This window comes from Bacillus rossius, chromosome 14, assembly GCF_032445375.1.
Source record: "Bacillus rossius redtenbacheri isolate Brsri chromosome 14, Brsri_v3, whole genome shotgun sequence".
NCBI classification, from domain to species: Eukaryota; Metazoa; Arthropoda; class Insecta; order Phasmatodea; family Bacillidae; genus Bacillus; species Bacillus rossius.
In genome coordinates, this window is record NC_086341.1 from 24,084,831 (window position 1) to 24,110,032 (window position 25,202).

At 38.7% G+C, this 25,202-nt stretch overlaps 1 protein-coding gene across 1 annotated transcript; it reads left to right on the plus strand.

Moving 5' to 3' along the window:
• The first annotated feature begins 22,470 nt into the window (after positions 1–22,470).
• On the plus strand, positions 22,471–24,025 carry LOC134538714 (lysozyme 2-like). The gene has a single exon (XM_063380152.1). It carries the CDS (start codon positions 22,501–22,503, stop codon positions 23,068–23,070), a length of 570 nt encoding a protein of 189 aa, XP_063236222.1. The 5' UTR covers positions 22,471–22,500; the 3' UTR covers positions 23,071–24,025.
• The last annotated feature ends 1,177 nt before the right edge of the window (positions 24,026–25,202 follow it).

The following is a 25,202-nucleotide window of genomic DNA, read 5'->3' on the forward strand; positions in this document are numbered from 1 at the left end:
TGGGAGTGTCGTATATAATATAATATAATTGCTAATTCTGTCTCAATTTTGTTTTAATTTTTTCCAGAGTAGTATTTTTTTCATTAGTGCCTCGCTCTTGTATTGAGCCTGGCTGTAATGAAGGTTACGGCTTAAAACAGTCATGTTTCTGCTAAACCTTAATTTTTAAATATCATACATAGTAATAAATGAGAATCATTTTTGGGGTTTATTAATGATAATAAATCTATGTTACGAATCTTATATAACTCCATTTGTAAAGTAATCCACCACATGCGTTAGCTTTCCTTACTATTTTGCAGCAACGTGAAGGTGAAAAATATTTAATGTTCTTGAAAAAGTCTTACAGTCTTACATTTTCGTCTCAAAATTAATTTTAATTTAAAAATCATATTCTGAGCATAAAAAAGCAACTTGAAAACGACAAAATATAAAAATAGCATTCATTCATAACGAAGCTCTTGAATACAAACGCTAAAATTAACAGCAGTATATGTTGACATTTAGGTTATAACAAAAGAAAATGGACTTCTGCTTAATTACAATAAATATAATTACTTTATCTCAAAAAACACATCTGAAATAATTACACTTTCTTGAAGATTAAAATCTAAAGCAGACAAATTATCTTTATTTAAATACGCAATTAACATTTAAAACATGCTGGATCCCAGATTGTTTATGATCTGCATTCTAAGTACTCCAATTTTCAAATGACAAATTTGGCAAAGTTAAAAGTTATTGCTATGTAATTTAACCCCTACAAAGCTTCCAAATAAATTTAAAAATCCTTAAAATGTAACCAAAGTTTAAAACAAAACAGAATTATAAAAAAAAATTTTTGCCTAGTCTTATACGAAACACCTATTTAAGACAATGTTAATAATACTCCTGGTGCCGTTAGTTCGCAAGCTTCAAGCAGACGGAGAACGAAGGTAAGTTGCCGGACCTGTATATTATGTGACCATGGTCTGCACACGCACGCAGGTGGTTGCACACGTAGCGGAAAGGCAGTATCTGCACGGTCGTCAAATGGGGTCGGAGCAGCTCTCAGGTAGCAGGAGCTTCTCACCGTGTGCCACAGCATTGGCGGCTGTTTACAAGCTTCTTAATGGTCACGCCTGTATTTATGTGTAAGGCTACGGCCACACGTGCGTGTTTTCACGCTGCTGTTACAGCGTGTTTTCACGCAGCGTGAGATCCTGAGCGACCGATGGCCACACGTGCGTGTTTTCACGCTGAAGCCTAGCGCGTGATTTCACGCAGAATGAATCCGCTACCCGGCCAAATGTGAGCGTTGTATTGTGAACTGGCACCCATCTATGCTGTGCAGGCTTGATTATGAATTCACTAGCTGCCCGACCCGGCTTCACACGGCTATACTAATGGAAAAAAATTAAGCCACATCTCCCATTTACAGTAATGCTAAATAAAAAAAAATTCAGTGAAAATTTATTACAATGCTGTATATTGTACCGATGGTTTCCCGACTCGTGCACGCAACGTACAACTGATGTACCCGTACTTCGCTACGGCAGTCTACAGGCAGATCACTCTTGCGCCGCTCATTATACATGCCCCTCCTTGTGGGTACGCCACTGCCGCGCGATGCCCGTTGCCATGGAGACGCAGAAGGCATGAACAATGCAAAATCCTGTTCTCGTGAAGACAAAGTACCCACTGTTTCCTGGTTTTAACCACCCATGGGATCTAATTTTCAGAAAATGTCATCCTGCGTAACATAAGGAACATTACTGTGAAGTTTCAAGTCTGTAAAATATATATACTTGAAAAAAAGGGCAATTTTTGATATTTAAAGTACCCGCAAAATTTCAACGGTGATGAGGACTGCACTAACAATGAAATAGTCGTTGCCATAGAGACGAATGAAGCATCAACAAAGCAACAGCCATTGCCATGGTGATTTCCTACCAAAAACTGGAAATTTTGATATATTACGCCCCCGAAACTCCCCTTGGGATCGGATTTCCGCAGAATCCGTTCATAGTGAGCGTGTACATCACAAAATGAGTAACTAGGCTAAATTTCAAGTCAATCGGGTGTATAGTTTTAGAGATCTCGTGATGAGTGAGTCAGTGAGTGGTATTTCGCTTATATATATATATATATATATATATATATACACACACAAGCCCTTGTCAGAATTGTAACGGGAGAGGAAAATTATTGATGGTCCGAAAAATGAAAATTAAGTAAAAATAATAAAAATAATTCTAGTAAAAGAAAAAAAAAACAAATTAAACACGGAGAGAGGAAAAAAACAATATTTTAGGTTTGCGATTTAAAGTGATAAAAAGTATTTAAATACTAATTGAACTCTTATTTATGAGGGTACTGATTGCTTCGTTGTTAATATAACACGGGTGTTTTTTACTTGTATAGGAAAATTAAGAATAATAAGGCATCTAGTGCGTGGCAACAATGTTAATAGGCAATAGGAAACAAACTACTAGCGCCTGCGGCATTGTCAACACACACTTCGTACGTGTACTGCATGTAGTATCTAACCCCCTCCAACGCATTTGATTCTAAATCGGACTTTTAGTAAGGATCCCTAATGTTATTGATAATATAATATAGTCTATAGCCTTCCTCGATTTACTATGCAACACTGAAAGAATTTTTCAAATCGGATCAGTGGTTCCTGAGATTAGCGCGTTCAAACAAACAAACAAACTCTTCAGCTTTATAATATTAGTATAGATTAAGCAAGAACGCTGCTGTTGTTTTAAGTGCTGTGCTGTTGTTTCGTAGGCGTCGTCGTCGGCGGAAGCATTCAAGAAAATACTGGGTCCATCCCATATTGAGTGGAACATCAACGAAAGGAAAATTTGTGCTCTTTCATAATAAACTAAAAGAAAATCCAGACAAGTTTTTTGAGTACTTCAGAATGTCCGTTAACTCATTTGAAATACTTTTGTCTATGGTGAAAGAAAATATATCAAAAAGTAACACAGAAATGAGAGAATGTGTTAGTGCTGAAGAATGTGGCGAAAAATGTTTATGAAATAACTAAACTCTCTCTCTCTCTATCTCTCTCTCTCTCTCTCTCTCTCTATATATATATATATATATATATATACATATACATATACATATATACACACACGCGCGCGCGCTTTTGAGTTGACCATGGTTTTAAGGTCTTGGGGTATGAAAAGAAAAACTACATGAACATTTTCCGGAAGTCGTAACATATCGACTACAATGGGTAGTATTTCAGAACAGAACGCGGCGAAAATTCCCGCCCGTGTGGCCGGGCATCGACTGAAACGCTGCGTGAAATCACGCCAACGAATTGGCCGCGGTGCATCTTCTTGCGGGCGACCTTGAAGACGCGCCTTTCTGACCTCTCCCCGGCGGGAATTCACGCTGCGTCTGGCCGGTCTCATTCTCCTTGCTGCGGTTCATATTTCTGGCGTGTTTTCACGCGGAATCTCTGCGTGAAAACACGCTCGTGTGGCCGTAGCCTAAGTGCATTCGCTTCATCGTGCTGAACAAAAATATATATGTAGGAAGCAGGTTCGTAACTACGTAACTGCACACCGAGTAATTGCGCCTTTTTTTTTACGTTATTCACTTACACGTAGTTAAGATGGAGCTTTTTTTTATATTTTACAATTAAATTGTTTTGCTTGCAAGATCTAGCTAGATGTCCATGACACTCCCTGTTGCAACTCGTTTTCTAAACAAAAACAAAATATATTAAATTTAAAGATACTAATGGACCTTGAATAGATACACTACTACCATTTCTTTCACTACAAAACTTCAAGAAAACCCGTGTTAGACATATGTTCATCATACTTTGGATCCATTAGTAACATATAGGGATTCTATAATTTTATAAAAAAAATTGTATACGAAACTTTTTTTTTCATAATCATATCTATTAAAAAGCAACTTATTTTCATACACTCTATTAAAATTCAAAATAAGTGACTATTTACCCTATATTATTTGTAATTATTATCTGACAGAATCAGTCGATTAAGGTTATTTATAATAAAACCAGCCTAACAGATTTATAAAAGTTCAACATGAGTTACAGATTACGATAGAGTAAAGCTACAAAGTGTTTTTTTAATATGATTTTTTTTTAATTATTACCATGATTCTATGTATTTTTAAAGACACTGATTCAATTCAACTTTGGTATGAAATATTTTTGTTTATGGTACATATCGTTATTTAACATTTTCTGTGGTTTATTTTTGCTTAAGGAATGACAAAAAATATTTTTTATTTATTAGAGCTGTTTTTTAATGTTATATATAAAGGGGAGATCTGGGCCAGGATTTTTGGATCACCCACATTTGTGGTATGGACCTTGGGAAAACAGTTTGAATATTATTTAATATGGTAAGTTTGCGAGTTAACTAATAGCATGAATACGACTACTCGAATAGGAGTACGCGAATTAAAATAGTTTTACATATGTGAGAATATTAATACGTGAATACGAATATTTTATGTTTTATATTCTAATATGTAAATGCGAATACATTCGTATTCAATCCTGTAAATACGAATATATTATATTCGTATTCATATAAAATCAGTTTTGCGACTACACACGTATTCGTTTTCACGAATACAAAATACCTATCACTTCTTTGGAGTGGTACTCATTACTCAGTGTCTTGAAAAAGTAAACCAAGCAGATGTATTTCGAGTGTTGAATCAACCGTGAACCAGGGCCGGAACTAGGAGATTCGTTAGGGGGGACAAAGCTTAATTTGCCGCCCCCTCCTTACCAACATTACAAAATACCCTTTTTCGTTAGAAGCGGTGGTTGAAATGATATTCTACATATACATACTTATACATAATTGAGAACTTCTATTTATCAAGTACACTAATTGGAAAACTAATACAATTACATTTTTTATAATAATGTAGTAGACTGTTATCAAACTATTGTTTATTGTTTGCACAACAGTGAAAATTAATGTCTTACCAATAAGTTGATTAAGTACTAAAATTACATAAGGAACATGTGATTCTGAATTAAGTATAATATTTTATTGATAACCATACAAAGAAATTCAGTTCAAAATTTAATTTTTCGAGCATGATTAGCTGCAAAAGTGTTAATAATATCATCAAAATTGATCAAAGCAGCTCGTTTGTGGTCAATAGATATAATACTTAGATTTTTTAATCTCTGCTGGCCCATCGTGCTTCTCAAATAGCTTTTAATAAGTTTAAGTTTACTAAAACTTCTTTCACCTGACGCAATTGTAACTGGAAGGGTGAAAAACATTCTCAGAGCAGTAGTAATGACAAAATGTGCCTCCTCCAGTTTATTTTTGTAGATAAGGCTCAACATTGTTGATGCTGTAGCATCTTTTAATTCATAGTCTACTGTCAATGCATGGTGCTTAAAACTTTCAATTTCAAATACGAATTATTCTTTGTTAAGATCGGCACTGTGTTTCCTAATTCTGCTGCTTTGACTTTTAAATCTTCTACTTCCATTTTATGAATTTGAATAAGGTACCTTGACCAAATAAGGCCCGGGTCCAAATAAGGCCCATCATTGAGTTTACTAGGATAGCAAAGAGGTTTTCACCGGACGAGACATGCTGCGGACAGCCTCTGGCATCTAGAGGTCAGCGCAGGTACTACTTGTTGGGACGCGAACTGTTCGCCATTTTACACGCATTAGAGACCAGCAAGGAATTCGTAGTGGCTGTGGTTACTAATTTCGACGAATCGTGAAAATTACTTCACATTATGGTAATGTAACTGACACAAAGTATCTATATACCATTTTAAAGCCCGTAGTTTACAGAATATGTTAGTATGGTAATATATTCTGAACTCTTGTTGTGTATTAAACTGCGAGTAAAACACTTAAAGAAAGTGTGTGTTTGCCACAAACTCCAAATAAGGCCCACTTTGGAGAACCAAATAAGGCCCGCGGGCCTTATTTGGAACATCAGTTTTCTGAAATTTTTATGTCATTGTTGCAACACTGAAGCTTTTTGTAAAACACTAAAACGATTATTTATTGTAGAATAAATATTTTTAAAAACCTTCTTAAAAGGTTAAACTAAAAACTATTTTGTAAAAAAATATTTTCAAAAAAATTTGCGTAATTCAAACCACAAGTTAACATTTTGCTTATCTTTGATGGTGCATCATCACACTTGGACATATGCATTGTGGAAGCTGCTGAAGCCTACGGAATCACACTATTCTGCTTACCAAGCAACACAATAAATACATGAGCTGCAGCCTTTTGATAAATCTGTTTTCGGTCCTCATGAAACATTTTGGGATGATGAAGTGTTTCTACATTGGTCAAAGCAGACAATCATTCAAGACCGCACAATAACCATAAGTATATTTGGGAAAATATTTAGTAAGGTTTGGACCAAAGCTGCTACGCCTAGTAATGTAGCAAGTGGGTTTTCTGCAACTGGCATTTACCCATTTGACCCTACTGTTATCCACGAGAGTGCTTACACTCCTTCAGAACTTACCAGAATAGAAAACCCAGATGAAACAGCACAAGGATCACAGTCTGCAGCCCCAGTTAACCCACAAGAGCAAGCATTGGGAGGTAAAAGAGAAAACTCGAAAAATAGCTGACAAACTAAGGTATTTAGAAGACTCATCGTCGGGAACAAGTGATTCAAGTGACTCTTCTCTTGTATCCTGTGATGGCACAGAACCTAGTCTAAACATTTCATTCAAATATATCCTATGGACACCTGAGGTGATGAAAAAGAATAATGTAAATCGAAAAAAAAAGCTTAGCTACAAAGCTGTTGAGATAACGAAGACATTATTTGAAGACAAAATTAAGACTCAGAATGATCAAAATTAAGACAACAAGCCAGACAATGCTGCCCCAGGAAGTTCCAATGTTAAAAGAAATAAAAAACACTCTGAACCTGCCACACAAAAACATCTTGCTATTGGGTCGAGTGACACGAAGAAGAAAGGAAAAGAAGCCTGGTATTGTTTCATTTGCACAGAGGACAGGATTGCTTACATGAGACTGTGTGTAAAGTGTAGCCACTATGTTCATGAAGAATGTGTGGGGCTTACTGCTGACAAAATACCAAATTTCATTTGCCCAGTTTGTGCTTGTAAGGCTACTTAGTTTCACAGACATATTGCGTACCTACATGTTCATTTTCAGCTGTGACTTTTCTTTAAAATTTCTGGTTTGTGATTCCAGTGCGAACTTTTAGTATTTACATGTTCAGCTGTATAATTTTAATATTTATCGATAGAGGTTCTAAAATGTTACAATGTAATTCAAATGATCTGAATGTGGACTACCACCATTGCACCTTGTAATGTATAGATAATTTCATTATTTTTTATTGTTATTTGACTTCAATTGGCAGTTATTTAAACATGGGCATTATTTGGTACTGCTGCTGGGCCTTATTCGGAACAGGTGTTCCTAATATGGCCCTTTGCATAATTTTTGGATAATGTCATTTGGAACATACAACTAGCTTACTTTTGGTACTTCTGATCATGTATTATCGAAGTACACATGTTTAAGAAGGCTGCTGTCCAACATTCAAAATTTTTACTATCTTCATACTATTTGTTTTTAATTTTATAATTAAGGGGGGCCTTATTTGGCTAACTTACAAATTATTTTGCAAATATAAATAATGAAGGTAGGGGCCTTAGACTAATATGAAATTACTTACCACTAAAAAATCCAAACTTATTGTTAATGTTCTCCAAAGCCTTAAACCTGTTACTCAGTTCCGTAATTAGTCTGTCAATGACTTTCAACATTACTTGATGTAAGTTTTTTGGACATACGCCATTGCTAAGCACTTTTTCTGTAGAAGAAAACTAAAAAATAAATTAAATAAATAAATAAGTAAAAATAACCAAAAGACAAAAAGCACAAATTAAGCAAAAAATTGCTGTTGTCAACAGAATATAAACACCACAAAATATTCCGTAACAGGAATATGGTCAACAAACAAAGAAAAACAAAGAAAAATTTACTAAGAGAACGAAAAAAAAAACACAAATCATGACGACACAAAAATATTGAACCCAAAAAAAATTCAGCACAATAGTTGAAACGAGACAAAAACACGACAAAACGAAAAGACGAAACAAACACAATAGTTTTCCAAAACAGAATAGAACGATAAAAACCCCACAAATGATGACAGCACAAAAATATTGAACCCAAAAAAATTCAGCACAACAGTTGAAACGAGACAATAACACGACAAAACGAAAAGACGAAACAAACACAATAGTTTTTCCAAAACAGAAACAAGCGACGTTTCGGGAACTGCTATCTGCTCCCGTCCTCAGACAGAGACGCACATGGTACGAAAACACTGGAGCGACTGAGTAGGGCTGGAAAATGAGGGTATTTATCAGAGAAAGGGCTACATCTTGCTCAGCCAAGTGATCACCCGCGCAACGGGTCCTTGAGATACCAGCTCTCATCGCAGTGGTTTTACTCACTCTAGACCACGAATTATGGTAATACTTGATTCTTAGAGTGAAGTAATGCATTTGAAGAACGAATATATTTACAAATTATGCATAATCAAGTTAAATAGAATTTCTTCATTTCTTGGCTAACTTATTGGTTGCGATATGTACACTTTCAAAACTTTTTTTAATGACTAGTTTCAACTTGTTTTAGTGAACCACTTTTCATATTTTGCCGCCCCCTTATATTTGCCGCCCGGGGCACATGCCCCCCATGCCCCCCCTTAGTTCCGGCCCTGCCGTGAACCATTTGAGTGAAAGCTATATTTTTTTATTTCTGTCTGCTAAGCGCATCGGGTTTTTATGCTGCGTAACTTCCGGATAATGTTGGGCATAAAACACCCGTAGTCTGGAGTGAAAATGCGCTACATTCATGTCGTGCATATCTGCATGGTCATGCCAATTTTGGGCAACTACGTTTGCAGATCTTTGATGGGTGTGCTGAAGAGGATGGTTTAGAAAATAACTTGCATCTATAATTTTGTATTTGAGCTGGTGATTTACATTTAAAAAATAACATTATTATAGTTGGTATTACTTGAATGGTTTTATCTTTTAATAGGTTTTTATGTGGTTTTGAGTTCCTTAAAGACCAATTAATATTTCATTCTTACATAAACTGAGAGCATGAAATCGTGCTGTACAGTACAGTACAGTTATGAACTAAACCATTTTTTGTAAAACACATTTTATTTATTTAAGATTCGCTAGCAATTTACGACAAAGGTAACAAACAAATACCACTACTACAGTACTTCAAATACTACAGTACTAATACTAATACCACATCATTACGTGAATTTTGATCATGCAATTATTGAAATACAAGTAGACCTTTTAAGTTTCTCAGAATTATTACATACACTTACTAAATTGATAAAACCATTCATAAACAACTAACTTATTTTATGAATTCGTTGGAGAAATGTTAAAAAATACGAATTTATAGAACTAGCTGTGTGCCCGATGGTAAAATATTTGATCCTCATTTATGATGAATTACCAGAAGCGCTGATAACAACCTACAGAGTTAAGAGTTTTATTAAGTAGACGATAATAATTTAGTACAAAAACTCCTCAAAATAATCGAACCGAGGTTACATTGCTAGTGTATGCCGAACACTGTAGTCGGAAGTTTAGAAGTCGCTTAAATACTGGGGTACAAAGGACAGCCTGAGAGACTGAAAACTGTTGAGAATGTGTTTCTGTCGTGATGTTCTTAGAATAAACTTCTGGAATCTGTGTAGCACTTCTTCCTTAAATTGATTGTACTACTCAGAATTGTACGTGAACTGAGCCTAGGCTGCACATATTATAGGCATCGTATGAGGAAAGAAATTTCAAAGGTTGGTTTATTGACTGAAAGAAAAACCTGAGAATTGTTTTAGTGTCCACGCACTAGTACAGCAAGACAGTTCAAATAAAGCCAAAACAAAACAAACATGCCATAACCATGTTGAATTTTTATGAAGGGGATGCGACAAGGGATTTCTGTTGGAAGAGAGAGTAAAGGTGCGAAAATCGATCTTAAAATAAAAACTGTTTTTAAGTGTGTGTCATGTCACGTGTCTTAATTTTGACAGTTCTCATTTCCTCAATTGTCACTCGCAAAGCAGCACATGATGTTTATTTGCGAACACTGACAACCTCGTATAGTTTTTTTTTACAAAAACCTTTACAGAACAACACCAGTGAATGATACCATTGGCACTAAATTTGAGAACTATCAAATTTGAGCATTTAGACCATAAAAGACGAGACAGATTAAAGGCTACTCACACTAAAGAAAATCTTGCACTAGCCGTCTCTGTATTACTTTGCCACAATTTTTATTCCTTAAAAAGATTTTTTTTTTCCATTGTGCACTAATCGCGATAAGTCCAAAATATATGCACTGGTTATTTATTTTCATTTCTAACGCGCAATGAGTTTAATTTTGTGTAATTTATTTCTCATAAGATTTAGGTGCATCGCTAGGAGATTTTGAGTTTACATTTGCAAACATTTAAGGTACAAGATTGTTATTAGCGAAGTGGTGATCATAATTTAATAGGTGGGGGCCTATTAGGGATTGAAGGAAGACCAGAGCCTGGCTAAGACTGCGGATTACGTGATTGGAGCAGTTAGGTAATCAAGGTAAAAGGTATCAGGGACACAGGCATTTTATTCAAATTCAATATTAATTCAAAATTAATATAACGTCAACATTTCTGACAATGTTGAATACAAAAAGCATTAACAACTTCAATATTAATTCATAATTAATATTACGTTAATATTCAGATACAGTTACGTTTAACCAATGCAAGAACAAATTCAATATTAATACACAATAAATATTACGTTAACATTTCTGACAAAACGAGTTAGTTGACAATTATAATTTGCATGGGTAAGCCGGCTACACAGTGAACGATCCAATCAACGATCGTCAAAAAGGGACATAATTTCCACGTATGAAGTTATATTACAAAAAAAATTACATTTACAAAATTACTGCAAAGTGCAGGTACACGGAAGAAAGAAGTTTCATTATTCTTTAAAAAGCATTAACACACAAATACGTGCGACGACGTCTCAGGGGGAGACAGTTACAAACAGAAAAACGCAAGTTAAGTTAAATTTAAATTTAAAGCAGAAATCCAAACAATTTTTGATGGTGGCGGCCGAAAAGGAATTTAGACAGAACAAATTTAAACATAACTGATTCTACATTAGGGTGAGGGCCACCGCCTCACTGACGACTCGATTCAACTTACATTTCTCCCCTGAGGTCGCACACGCACGAAGACTTAAGTCGAAGCTCTCGGACTACATGCTAGTGAAATTAACAACTGGTCAGCTACTGCTGACAACCAAACCTCACAAAGGCTACCAGTAGAAGAAGACCCTCATTTTTTTTCCTAGCCTAAGTTAATTCTAAGTGTGTAGGGGAGGGTCCAGGTTAGGGGAGGACCTAAGTGTGTCTCAGGCCGAAGCCTATACACTCTACCATGCGGGTTTTTAACCATGCAGGACAAGGGCGCGTGCATCGTGTGCTTATTGGGGTTTACTGGCCAGCCATGGCTGCGATTGGCGCCATGACTGACGCCCCATTGGTCGCCTAGCTTAAAAGCTAGCTAATGTGACCCAGGTAAAACCTGCATAGACACAGGGAAAACCCTGGGCCGGTTCATGCGGGGATCAAATAACATGCATTAAGCAAGCAGGTAACTACTGGACAAGAGGGAAGAAGGGTCCAGGTAAGAAGAGTTGGAGGGGCTGAAAAATCAACCATGCTGGAGTTGGGTGCTTGGGCCTTGCGGCCCGCATTTAAAGTTGGGAGCTCCTGGGTTATTATTAACCAGGGGCGCAAGCGCCCCCAGGGGCGGGCGACTTCATTTGTCAACCCAGCCACAGCTGCCCAGGCAGCCACAGTTAAGACAGAAGTCGGCAGACGAGCCAGTAAACCGGCTCGAACTGCTGGCTCTCGGAGCGAAAGGCAGCCTGACATTGCGCCATCTTCATTTTCCTTCTTCCAGTCAACAGCCAACGACCTTTCAAGCCAGGGTGGGGGTAAGTCGTTCAGGCGAATGAAGTATCTTGCGAGTCGGACCCTCTTGCCCCCCAAATTCCCGGGTCGGTTGAAGGTCGCGCCGCCCAGGCTACCACTGGCTCCAACAGGGCCCCAACTTGAAGGCGCCGCCATCTCTTCCTTCAGAATTCCGATGCTGTTCAGTTCCGTTGCGCGCGCGGCAGTCCACAGCTCCGCAAGTTCCAGCCCGCAGTTCGTCTACACTTCGCATCCAGGGCACATCGAGCTCCCCTGCGGACTGCGGTGCCTTCGCCGACGAAGCTGCTTCCTGCCACGCGCCGAGCTACATTCAGGCTACCCTTCACCCCGACAGCCGTAATAACGACTCCACAGGCCGGCCATTGGTCCGCGGACTGCTATTGGTTATTCACAGTCACTCCAGCGAGATTGCAACTCTCGAGCTGGGCTCCCGTATCCGCCACCCGCGGGACGCGGTCGGTAGCAGTTGGCGCTGCTAGGCCGCCCCCAGCACGCACACAAATCCCACACGCACTGCCAGCCTTCGGTTACCCAATAGGTCGCAGGGAACTCCCAGCCAACAGCCCGCGAGAGAGATGCGCACGTCCCGAGAGACGCCCACCGACAAGACCCTCATCATGTCTGCAGCAGATTTTATAAACTCGCGCCGCAGCGCGCGCATGCGCACATTGAAAGGGTGGGGGAAACGAGTACAAATTGAACAAACACTAGGAGGGGGGGAAAAGGAGGGAGAAGGATGAGGGGAGCGAAGTGCCGGAGGCCCGCGATGACGCGCGCATTTCAAATCGCTACAATAAAATGGAAAGAGCATATTTGGAAGTGTCTTATTAACAAATTAAAAAAACAAACAGACAGTTATTATTTTGTGTGGTTAGTAATGTTTTATGACGGTTTCTGTTATCTCTAAAGGCCCTGCTACAGTAGGATGGTCGTCGGACGGGTTGTTACATGCTGTTCCCAGTTATTCTGAAAGCTGATCGTACGTGACGTCACGTCTGTCGGGATGCTGCGTGTGACGCTTCTGTCGCGACGGTCAACTTTCATCACTGGGGCCGTCAGACGGCCGTCAACAGACTAGCACGGCACGCTTGATTGGTCGTTGTTCTATGATGTCACAAATGACGTACACCAAATTAAATGTCTACTTGAAGTACAAAGGTGCAAAAAACATAATTTTGATGAAATAAAAAAGTGCTTACATAAAATGTCTTGATAAAACAAGCTCCCTCAATTTATCGTTCTTGTGAACATAAACAAGCAAGTTCACTATCAGTTATTTTATTACAATATTTATTTAATATTTGCAGAAGTTATGGGAATACGTATTGAAACAATTTGAAATAATTATAAAATGTAAAGCGAATAGTAAATGGACTATTATTTGATGAGAGTGCGAAAATGTACATAAACTTTTTTTTTTTTTTTAATTACAGACTCGTGATAATGTTTAGAGCGGAATCGCAGTATGAAAGTTTGCATTGTTTCCTTGAGTTGTGTTATATGCCGTTATTTATTTTCTGTGGGCAATTCTTATTGTTTTGCCGAGCGACGAAGCGTGCATACGATACACACACGATCACTCTGCCACCTACACGCGGACGTGGAACTAAGCTCGCCGTCCAGGCAGCGGCATCTGTTGCGGCGTGCAAACACTTTGGGAACAGAGCCGCACCGGCGACATCACAGGAGCGTCCGGCCTTGAAGGCATAGAAAAGAGAGTATATATATGCATTGACATACTTCCACGGTCAATGCCGACACGCGCGCTACCAAGAAGGTCAATCACACAGTTGCCCGAAACAAGCTGTCTACACTCGCTTCCTCGAAGCCTGAGTCCCCACCCCCCTTGAGCATGCAATGTGAGATTACATAAATTTATCCAACATGTTATCAAATGAAAACCTTATAGAAAAGCATCTAATGGGTAGCGATAATAAAAAAAACAATCCCTTTAAACTTTAGGCTAACTTTCTGCAGTTTATTAAATTCAATTACAATCATGTAACCGACCGTGGCTGTTGCGAGATACTTGAAAATGCATTTTTATGCACATGTTAAACATTTTCTAAAGTTAGTATGCTTCATAGCCACCTTAAAAAAATATATATAGTAGGCCTATACCTACAAATAATGATAAAAATATTGTAACTAAAATACATGCCTCAGAATTGCACGATAAAGTTAAGAAAATCTCACGTTAATACAAATACGAGATATAAAAATAAAAATTCTTATTTCACTACCAAGCTAAATAGTTTTTTAAAAATTAGTAATCTAACACATTATCTAAAATATTACAATTTTAATGGAGCGCTCCTACATCAAAGTTCGTAAGGCATTTTCTGTTCATCATAAAAGTTTAACTCAATTATTAGCACGCTTGCCAAACTATTTTCCTCATGCACATTCCTAGACTTTATTTACGCATAATTCGTAAATATTGTTTTGAATATAAACATATTTACAGCCGGATACAGATAGCAGCAGCAGCGCATGATTTCTTACACTTTCTCAGACTTTCCAAAAAAACATTTGCATATTTTTGAATACTTTTGCAACTCGTAATTCTAAACTGTAAACTTTCAACTCTGAGGTTGGATACAATGTTAGCATTAAAATTGTGAAAAGTTGTATGTACATAAAAATATGCATATACATATACATATGCATAAGGTCATGTGTCATATTTTAGCTAAAATAAACAATAATAAATAAATAATAATAATAAGATGTAATGTGTGACAGAGGTATAACCTGCACATAAAAAAGGTATTTGTACTTTAAGAAAAGATTTATTTAGAAACCAGTCGCCAAGAAATAGTTACATGATAAGTATTGTAAACTTGTGCAACACATTTCTATGGCTAGTTTTGCATTAATTAAATACCTTTTACCACTCTTTTATTAGCTTGATATGTATGTGGAATGAATGGACTATGTAATAAAATCTATCCATTCAATTTTTACCCACTTTTCGACGTCCGAATGTGTCGAGATTTTGCATACATATAAACAACCTCAGACAATACAATATGTTTCTAACTTGAGATCACAGTGTTAAATAGAAGTGGGGGAGGGGTCAAAGAGTAAAAAATGAAGACCTAATTTCGAGCTATGGGTAATAACCACGGTTTTTGTGTATCCATGAGGTCGGAGCATGGTGAGAAATGTGCCCGGGGTACGTTAATGGCAATATGGGTACTATATATGAAATTACCTGGCCACTCTTCCAGCGTGATCAAGTGTATGATACGGATATTCCATCAGTCCGTGTTGATTGCTGTACAGATGGTGTACATATAATTAAACCAATAGCCGTTCAGTTTCCAGCGAAATACAGCTATGGTATTGCTGAAAGGCGAATGTTACCATTAATACTGAGTTGGACATTTACCGTGCATAAAATGCAAGGCTGCACTGTAGATTATGCATTTGTTTATTTGGGATTGCATGTCTTTGCTGCCGGACAGGTTTGTGCAGCTCTTAGTCATGTAATGTCACTGGATGGACTCCACGAAGAAGAACTTGATTGCTCTAAGATAACAAGAAAAATTCCTTGTAATGTTGACGCATTAGCTGGGTTGTGTGAACATAAATGACTAATTTTAAGTTCATTGTAACAAATATACTTTAATCACTCATATTTAGTATTTTTAATTTGTATCAATTACTCATAATCAATATTTTTATTTTATTTTGAAACTAAAAAGAAAAAAATAAATGTATAGTTAAAAAAATTTACTCGCCTTTATAGTTAAACGAACTAAAAATTAAATATTAAATTTCAGTTTTTTTGTTCAACAGTCAAATAATGCACCACATCTCTGTATAGCTAAAATCGTGGGGTGCTCTCTTCTTTAATTTTCGTAATGACTATATCCTAAAATTAGTGATATAAGAAATTTAACACAAATGATAACAAGCAACCCCTGGGCGTGGATCCAGGGGGCTAGAGGGGCCCGGACCTAGAGGTGGGTTGTTACAGCATTTTTCGGTATCTGTTCCAACCAGTTACTGATACAGTAATGTACTGGTTACAAGTAGCTGATACTTCTTCCCTACTATTATATGGGACAATAAACAAAACGACTCGTAACAATTACGCTCTGCGCCTCTCCTTCAACGCCTTCCCCTGCGCTTCCTCCCCTACATTATTTCCCTTCTTTAACCCTTATTCGTCGTGCCGCTCCCTCCCCTTTCACAAGCTCCGCCCAAGTGACCGTCATCTGCGATCGGGTTCTGCGCACATTGGCCGTGGTGTTGTTCCAGGCTAATTCTAAACTGATACTAAAGTACTTGATACTTGAATAGTGTACTCGTTTGCAGTACTTGATACAGGCGTGTATCAGTTACAAAGTAGCAGATTGATACTCTGCAACCCACCTCTACCCCGGACCCCTCTGGAAGTATGAAGCCCCTCATCAAAAGTGGCCTGCCTGCACTTTCAAAAGCGTGACTGTGAAACGTGTTTCATGTCAACACTATGTCTTATGGAAAGCTTCCTGTATATTTTAAAGTTTTCTTCATATTGCATGCATGCAGGGCCAAAATACGGGCAGTGTACAGCATAGAGGTGGGTCGCAGAGTATCAACCTGCTACTTTATAACTGATACACGCCTGTATCAAGTACTGCAAACGAGTACACTATTCAAGTATAAATAAATTCTGCTAGCTTGTGAACTTCTCATTGTTGAGCAAAGATATACATCTAGTACAATACAGAATTTAATATATTTTTGGTATTTTTTTGCCATTTTAAATTTTTTATTAATTTATTTGTTATTTATTAAATATTTTTTTCCTGTAATTTTATGATATCAAAGAAAACGTGTGTCGTTTTTCTCCGTGTGCTTCTGATTATTCTTGTCAATATTTTGGTGGTTTTCTCCGTGTGCTCCTGATTATTCTTGCTAATTTTATGATGGTTTTCTCCGTGTGATCCTGATTAATCTTGCCAATTTTATGGTGGTTTTCTCCGTGTGCTCCTGATTATTCTTATCAATATTTTGATGGTTAATACGTGTGCTTGCGATCAATCCTGCGGTTTCGGTCAAAGGTCAAGGTCACACCCATCCAAGATGTCCGCCGTGACGTTGCATTCCAATATGACGGACCGTGAGAAATCTGAGAAGCACTAGCAGGAAGGATGAACTTCCTTCTCCTTGGAGACTATCGAAGCCATCCTTCTTATGCGATCGATAGTGAGCATCCCGCATCCCGCATAAAGAAAATAAATATTATTTACCTGCAAGCAACACGTGACGTCATCTGATGTTGAAAAGCGGAACTACTTGCACCAAGTACCTTTGCATGAGATAAATTAACTCACACCACTGAATATTGCAATTGTAGTCAGTTAGAGACATGACGTTTCGTAGCCACGCAGCCAATTAGTCATGCAGTCTCGTGACCATGCGTTCTGGAAAATTCGTAGTCCTATAGCCTCGCAATCACGTAACCTTTAAGACTTGCAATCGCATAGTCTCGTAACCTCATGGCTCGTAGTCTCGTAGTAATGATGCAATGGAGCCTCGTATACTTGATGCTACGTAATCAAGTAGCCTTGTAATTCTTATAACATAATGCTGTTGGAGCAGATGGATCAAAAGAGAAAATTCCGACGAAGACAGATGCGGCAATTGGAGCCTTGTAGATGAGTAGCTTCTTAGTCAAGTACTCATGCAGACTTGTAGTCCTGTATCCTCGCGGTCACTTAAACTTGAGTTCTAGAAGCTTCGTAGCTCTGTAGCCTCGCAGGCATGTATAACTCGTAACCAGCTAGATCCTTTTAGACTTGTAGTCTTGCGGCTCATAGTCTCTTAGACTCGTAGCATTCTAGCCAAATATATTTGGCGCTGACGAGACAAAAAGCAGTTGTAGCGTATGACTTAAGAAGCCAATGACTTTTGGAGCCAAAATACTGTTGGAGCCAATGAATATTGAAGCCAATGACTATTGGAGTCAATGTCTATTGTAGCCAATGTCTATTGGAGCCAATGAATATTGGAGCCAATGAATATTGGAGTCAATGAATATTGGAGTTAATGAATATTGGAGTCAATGAATATTGGAGCCAATGAATATTGGAGCCAATAAATATTGGAGGCAATGAATATTGGAGTCAATGAATAATGGAGCCAATGAATATTGGTGCCAACGAATATTGGAGCCAAAAGACTGTTGGAGCCAAAAGACTGATGGAGCCTTTTGGAGCCTGTTGGAGCATTTGGAGCAATTGGAGTCAATTGATATTGGAGCCCATGAATATTGGAGCCAATGATTATTGGAGCCAACGAATATTGGAGTCAACGAATATTGGAGCAAACGAAAATTGGAGCCAATGAATATTGGAGACAACGAATATTGGAGACAACGAATATTGGAGCCAACGAATATTGGAGCCTACGAAAATTGTAGCCAACGAATATTGGAGACAATGAATATTGGAGCCAAAAGACTGTTGAAGCCAATTACTTATAGAACTACTAACTGGTGGATTCATAGACTGATGGAGACATTATATCCTAGCTTAACACTGACGATCGCATCCTATCGAGTTTAATGTAAGTGCGAATGTACCTCCTTTTCGTTAAATTAGCTTTCGTTTTGTAGAATGTGCTTCCTTTTTATTGACCGCGTGTCCAAAATGTGCTGCCTTTTTGATGGTGCTTCTATTTTTAATGATGATTTGACTCTAGTATTATAGTAAATTGATCTTGATTTGACTAGCGTATTATTCCATCCGGTGCATGTATATAAGCGAGTCCTAGACTTCTGGTCGCTCAGTTTGTTACTGACGACGACGTTGTAAGGATCACCTAATTTGATTCATCTGGTGCATAAGTCGCGTAATTACTTGATCTTGCGAACTTGATGGTATCTTTACCGACTTTAACGACGAACATGATGGACGTTGTACCATCGTCTACGGGAACCTTGACGTCAGCGACGACGAAGAAGGTGCAGATCCCGTTGGCAACGAGAACGACAACATTGGAGGAGACTTCATCAGTCGTGGTACCACCAGCAGAAGAGAGCTTAATGACTACAGAGCTGGCTGTGCAGGAAACCACGACGAACGATGATTCGACCTCGATGGAGACTTCAATGGATGCTGATTTGACAACTAACGAACATCGGTGCTGTTACTGCGACAAGATTTTCTCAAACAACAGCAATGCTCGACGACACGAGAAGAGCGAATGTGCTAAGAACCTTTATCGTAAAATGATTGGTTGTGAGAAATGTCATAAGCAGTTTGCTAGAAAAGATAATATGAAAACGCACATGAAGGCATGAAAGGTCCTGCTGTGCGGCAGAAAGTAAAGGTTTCGGTGCAACAACGATGCATTGATGTTCATAAGAGTATGCCTTGAGATGGTAAAATCGTAGTAACATCGACATCTGGATCAGGTCTGAAAGGTTCGTCTTCATCACCACGGTATCCTTGCAGCTACTGTGATACGTCGTTCGCATTTTCCCATGATGCACGAAGACATGAGCGGAGCAAATGCATGAAGAATCCTTCTCGCATGAAGTTTCGCTGTGATGAGTGTCATGAATGGTTTACTCGAATTGATAATTTGCGACGACATGCGAAAAAATGTAAAGGTGAAGTCCGTGCGCCTACTGCAGAACTACCTGCAGAATTTTCAACTCCTCGGTTTAGGTTGAAGGCTCGTGAGCGTACAGGCAAAAAAACAGATGCGCAGCAACCGATTGCTATGGTATCTAGACATGGAACTAAACCTAAGACTGTGGTCGGTGCTCTACAGGTGAATGATAATGGCTTCTACTTGGCTCAGTCTGCATTTCGTGGAACGTTGAAAGACTACTATTATTTAAATACGTTCGGTGAGTCGAAGGACATTTGTACTTTTCTCGATGATATCAGACAGGACATAATCAATCAGCTTACTGATGATGTAGCAACAAACGGACCATTAAAATATAACTTGTGGCTGGACTGTATATATGGAAAGCCATATCCGTTAGATGACAAATTGAAGAAATGTGCATTCTAGACATCGGCTGCAGTAATTTACAGTTCTGACGATGTGAAGCAAATTGTTAAAAACGGTATCCAGAAACTCTGTCAAGAAGAGAAGAACTATGTTAGTAAAGGTTCTGGTTGGTCTCTGTCTAGTATAAACCGATTGGAGCTAAGAATTAGTCATTTCACGCCTATGCGGGGTTAAATGTTTATAAGATTGCTGGCTTTTGCAAGTGATCCTGTAGTAGAATAGAAATGATGTAATAAATATTATGTTTGTAAAAGAACTTGCGGTGTTTTATTTCTCGAACCTTACACTTATCTGGTATTTAAATTTATTTTTAGCTTCGACCATAGATCGAACCAAGTATCGAATCAATCATTACTTGAATGAGTGATTTTTTAGGTGAATTTAGGAGTGAATGGTCAATAAACTCCGCGAAAGGTAATGGAAAACAGAATCTAAAATTTATTTAATAATTAGTTACAACTGTCACTGGTCAAGAATCGAACCGTGGATACGAATCCATCGATTCAATTTGTAAATTAATAATTGATTTTTTCGGAGACTTTTGGAATTTTTCCCGCATTTCTAGCTAAATAATTACATGATTTCAAGATGACGTCCACATTTCAAGATGGTGGGCACCTCAGTAATAAATGATTACTGCTCTGTATCGGGTTAGAATAAAACTAGCATGATGGTAAAACGAGTACACACAAGATGGTGTCCTCCATCAGACGAAAACAAGATGGTGGCAATGACCACTAGCAGGCGGTAGCTCCTGGTAGCATGTACTGAACATAAAATGTCGGATCCATGATGGACGACAATAACAAGGTCAAATTTCAGGGTGAAGGTCAAAATTTTAAGGTCAAGGTCAAATTTCAAGGTCAAGGTCAAAGTCTAAGGTCAAGGTCAAAGTTCAAGGTCAACAGTTGAGGACAATGGTATGGTGCCCAGAAAATTATACTAACATGGTATCGGCACACTCTAGCGGACGAAAACAGGTTGGTGGTCTCCAGCAGATGAAGACAAGGGCGGACATGACGTCATACCAGCTGATGGTAAATACCTGGTTATTGGTGGAGGTAGGTCAGTCTGAAGGTGGCTTCTGTGAAGGAAGGATCTTATGATTTTTATTTTTTACCCTCACCGATTTAGTACCAAGGACGGGAATCTATATAATCGGAATTCTATTAAGGTAATTTTTTGATGAATTTTGAAATCTTTTTCATTAAAATCGGATAATAAATAAAGATTTTCAAGATGGCATCTAAATTTCAAGATGGCGACCATAACGGTAATTGCAACATTAATAGGATCCAATATGAGGGACGAAACATAAAGTGTAAGAATGACATGGTACTCAAACAAGATGGCGGGTGTAACGAAATATGCAACATTTATATAATCCAAGATGGCGACCGTAACGATAAGTCCAACAGTGGTTTTTAAGATTTTTATTTAATTCGATTATTTAATTTTTTATTGATTTTTAAAAATTTTCCCGATTTTCTAACATAAAAATTGCAGATTTTCAAGATGGCGGGCGTAACGAAAATTGCAACGGTGACGTCATAATCCTAAAAGAGGCTTATCGGAGGCTGTAGTTAAGGATGCTTAAGCCTATATCAGGAATTTCGTGGTTTTTAAGGCAAAACGACTTTTGAGGTTCTTCGAAATCCTAATTTTCCCTCGAAACGGGAATTTTTCCCTCGAAAACGGGAATTTTTCCCTCGAAAACGGGAAATTTTGAGTCATTTTGAGTCATTTTTGAGGAATTTTGAGGAATTTTGAGTCAAAAATGGCCGCCGTGACGTCACAATCCAAGATGGCGGACAGACAATCACAATCCACGCGCCGGCGCCAGGCGCAGAAAATACTTTCCTATACTACTGTCCTATCCTTAACAGAATAACACAGATTGGAAGAAGTTAAATAGAAAACATGTATAAAAGTTATAGTTAAAATAATCTATTGTTAAAGTAATAAACATATTTGAATTAATGAGTGCAAATAAAAGTAAATTTATCAATTGAATTGTAGATTTCATTTCACTCCCTTCTTTGTATCCATACGAAATAGTGATAATTCAATAAAAATGATTTCAATTTTTATTCATGAAAGTATGCAATAATTTCATTAATGTTTTGTTACGACGTTGTCGTGTTAAACTATCGTCCGTAAACCGACTTTACAGACAACCAATTTTTTTTTTAAATGAAAGTTACTGTTTTTAACGGCGGAGAATCTAATTCACACTTGCCAACCTTCGTCAGACGTGGTGAAGCGACAGTGTCTCCCTCCCGGCGCGAGGTGGCTGACCGCCGACACGGAGAGTACGTGGAGGGCGGAAGAGGAGGAGGAGGAGGTGCCGTATAAAGGCGGGAGTGGCGCCGAGGCCGCGCCAGAGAGTGCGGGCCGAGATGCGCGCGCCGCTGCTGCTGCTGCTGCTGGCGACGGCGGCGGTCGGGAAGGTGTTCACGCGCTGTGAGCTGGCGCGGGAGCTGCGCCGCCGGCACGGGGTGCCCGCCGACCAGGTGCCCGTGTGGGTGTGCATCGCCGAGCACGAGTCGGGCTACAACACGTCCGCCGTGGGGCGGCTGGGAGCCGACGGCAGCGGCGACCACGGCCTGTTCCAGATCAGCGACCTCTACTGGTGCTCTCCCCCGGGCCGCGGCTGGGCCTGCGGCGTCTCCTGCGCCGAGCTGGAGGACGACGACATCGCCGACGACGTGGCGTGCGCGAGGCGAGTCTTCCGCGAGCACCAGCGGCTGTCGGGCAACGGCTTCGCCGCGTGGGCCGTGTACCGGCCGCGCTGCACGGGCGTCGACCTGGGCCGCTTCGTGCACGGCTGCTTCGACGACGACGAGGGCGACAACTCTGTCAGCTCGGCGGGCGCACGCGCCAACGAGCTGGTCAAGCGGCGCGCCGACCTCAGGATCCTCCAGAGGAACATCTTCCTGAGCCGCTACCTGCACGGGCTGCGCTGGTAGCAGGCCGCCCGGACACAGTGCGCGGCTTTCACTGGGACGAAACTACACCTTTACATATGCATCTGCTGTAATGATACAAGGGACTTACAAAATATATTCTGTAACTCCATTTTCGCAATTATTTTGGAGAACCCAGATTCTTGAACCTTCGACGTACCATTAGTTGGACATGCCCCAATGGAATTTACTGTACACAGTTTTTTTTTGTCATCAAGCAAATATATTTTGACAGATAGTTTCATGATAATTGATTTTTATATTGAAAAATGTTTTTAAGTGTGCACCAGTTAACTTTCAAGACACCACTGCAAGAAGCAACGAGGCTTCGAGCTGTGACTATTAGTGTTAAAAGTCTGCAACAGTGTGAAACTGCTATTATTTTTACATAGTAGTTAAGTCAGGTTATTAGATCTTAATTGTCTTTAATGCGGTTTTCTGGTCTGATAGGCCGTTTGTATCATTTTCCACTAACAGCTCACTCGGCAGTTAAAAGGGTCCAGTGGGTGTGAATGGATGAGTTTTGTCGAATGGGCTTTGCCCTCAATTTGAGTCGGTGATGATTCTGGCGTCATGTCATGCCTAGCACCACCTGAGCATACACACGACTGTAGATATGAAGAAGAATGCAACTCCAAGTGACTTAATGAAAACATCAACATTTATACTGTGTCGTTAATTTTCTGTCTTTCACTCAAATAAAAATCTGCTGTTTTATTTTTTTATTTTTAGATATTTAATTCAAAAAACTCTAATTTGTCTACGTTAATAAAGGAAAAATGTATGTCAAATCAGCTAAACGTAATCTGTTATTTAAAATATCTTGTTTTATAAAAAAATGTCTTGTAAAATGCTGTTCATAACAATTTCATTTTCATTACTTCATTTTATGATGTAAATTTTTTTCACTATATAGAATTCCAGAAATAAATATTCCTCAGTTTGTTTCTGTAAGTTATCCAGTTGTTTTTTTTACACTAATTAATGTATGAAATCTAATAGTAAATATTTTTTTGTGTTAAAAACAGTAACCTTTGTAGTTGGATGTGTTGAGCTTGTCCCAAATGTACAGCCTGCGCGCGCTGATGTCGTCCGTCTCCCGGTAACGCCGCCACTCCTCGGGCGGCAAAACTTGCATACGTCACGCCCTCTCACGTTATGCCCTCTCACGTCACGTCCTCCACTGAAAGTCTTGTCTCAAATCTCTCACTCACTGAGGCTTAACATTTGAAGTCCGTTTAAAATACATCCAGCAATATTAAGACTTAAATAATTTAAAAAAAATATCTTTGCAAACATTTTTAACAATATTTGATATAAAATACAGCCTTACACTTGACTCAATTATTTTAAAGAATTATAATCTTCTGGAAGGCATGGCCAAGAGGATTTTTTTTTAAAAAAAAAAGCTAAAAACAACAAGACTTAAAATTGATTTTAAAAAATTACAAAAAATCTTAAACATATAAGCAACCAAATGAATTAATAGATAATAAGAACGTTTTATAGACATGTAAAATCATAAAGGAAAGAAAATGTGGTGGAAACGCCACCACAGTAGGTACTATCAAGTAAATAGCCTTCTCCAATAAACGCACTTCGCTCGGTTGTAGTTGTGGAATTATGTATTTATTCAGAAGTTTCCTGGCTAGTCGGTGTACCCGCCAAGCAAGGAAATTTGTTCAGCTCGTTGAAGGAGTCATCCGACGAGTTTTATTTTTATTTTTTATTTTTTTCTAACCGGCGGCTGCCTGACGCGCGCGGCCAAGGGTCGGGCTGCAGCTTCCAGGTTCCAGAGTTCAAGGCCACGTCGAAGCCTCGTCCATGCCTCGAAGGGTACCGTCTTTTGAAATAACACCCTCGCGTCAAATGCCAGGGTCGAGGGGCCGTCAGGATGAAAAAGAAAATAACGAATGATATTCACGTATGATTTTTTTTTATCGAGAACAAGCCTACTCGTTACAGTAATAATACTTCAATTAGTGGCAACAATGGCAAACGCCAATCGCAATCATGATACTGTTTTATGCTGTGTTTGGTTCTAATGACCAGCAAAATTCACGATAAATGGTTTTGTGTAGTTATCTAAAAAAAATTTCAATAATGTCTACATTTGCACAAATTAAGTAAATTGT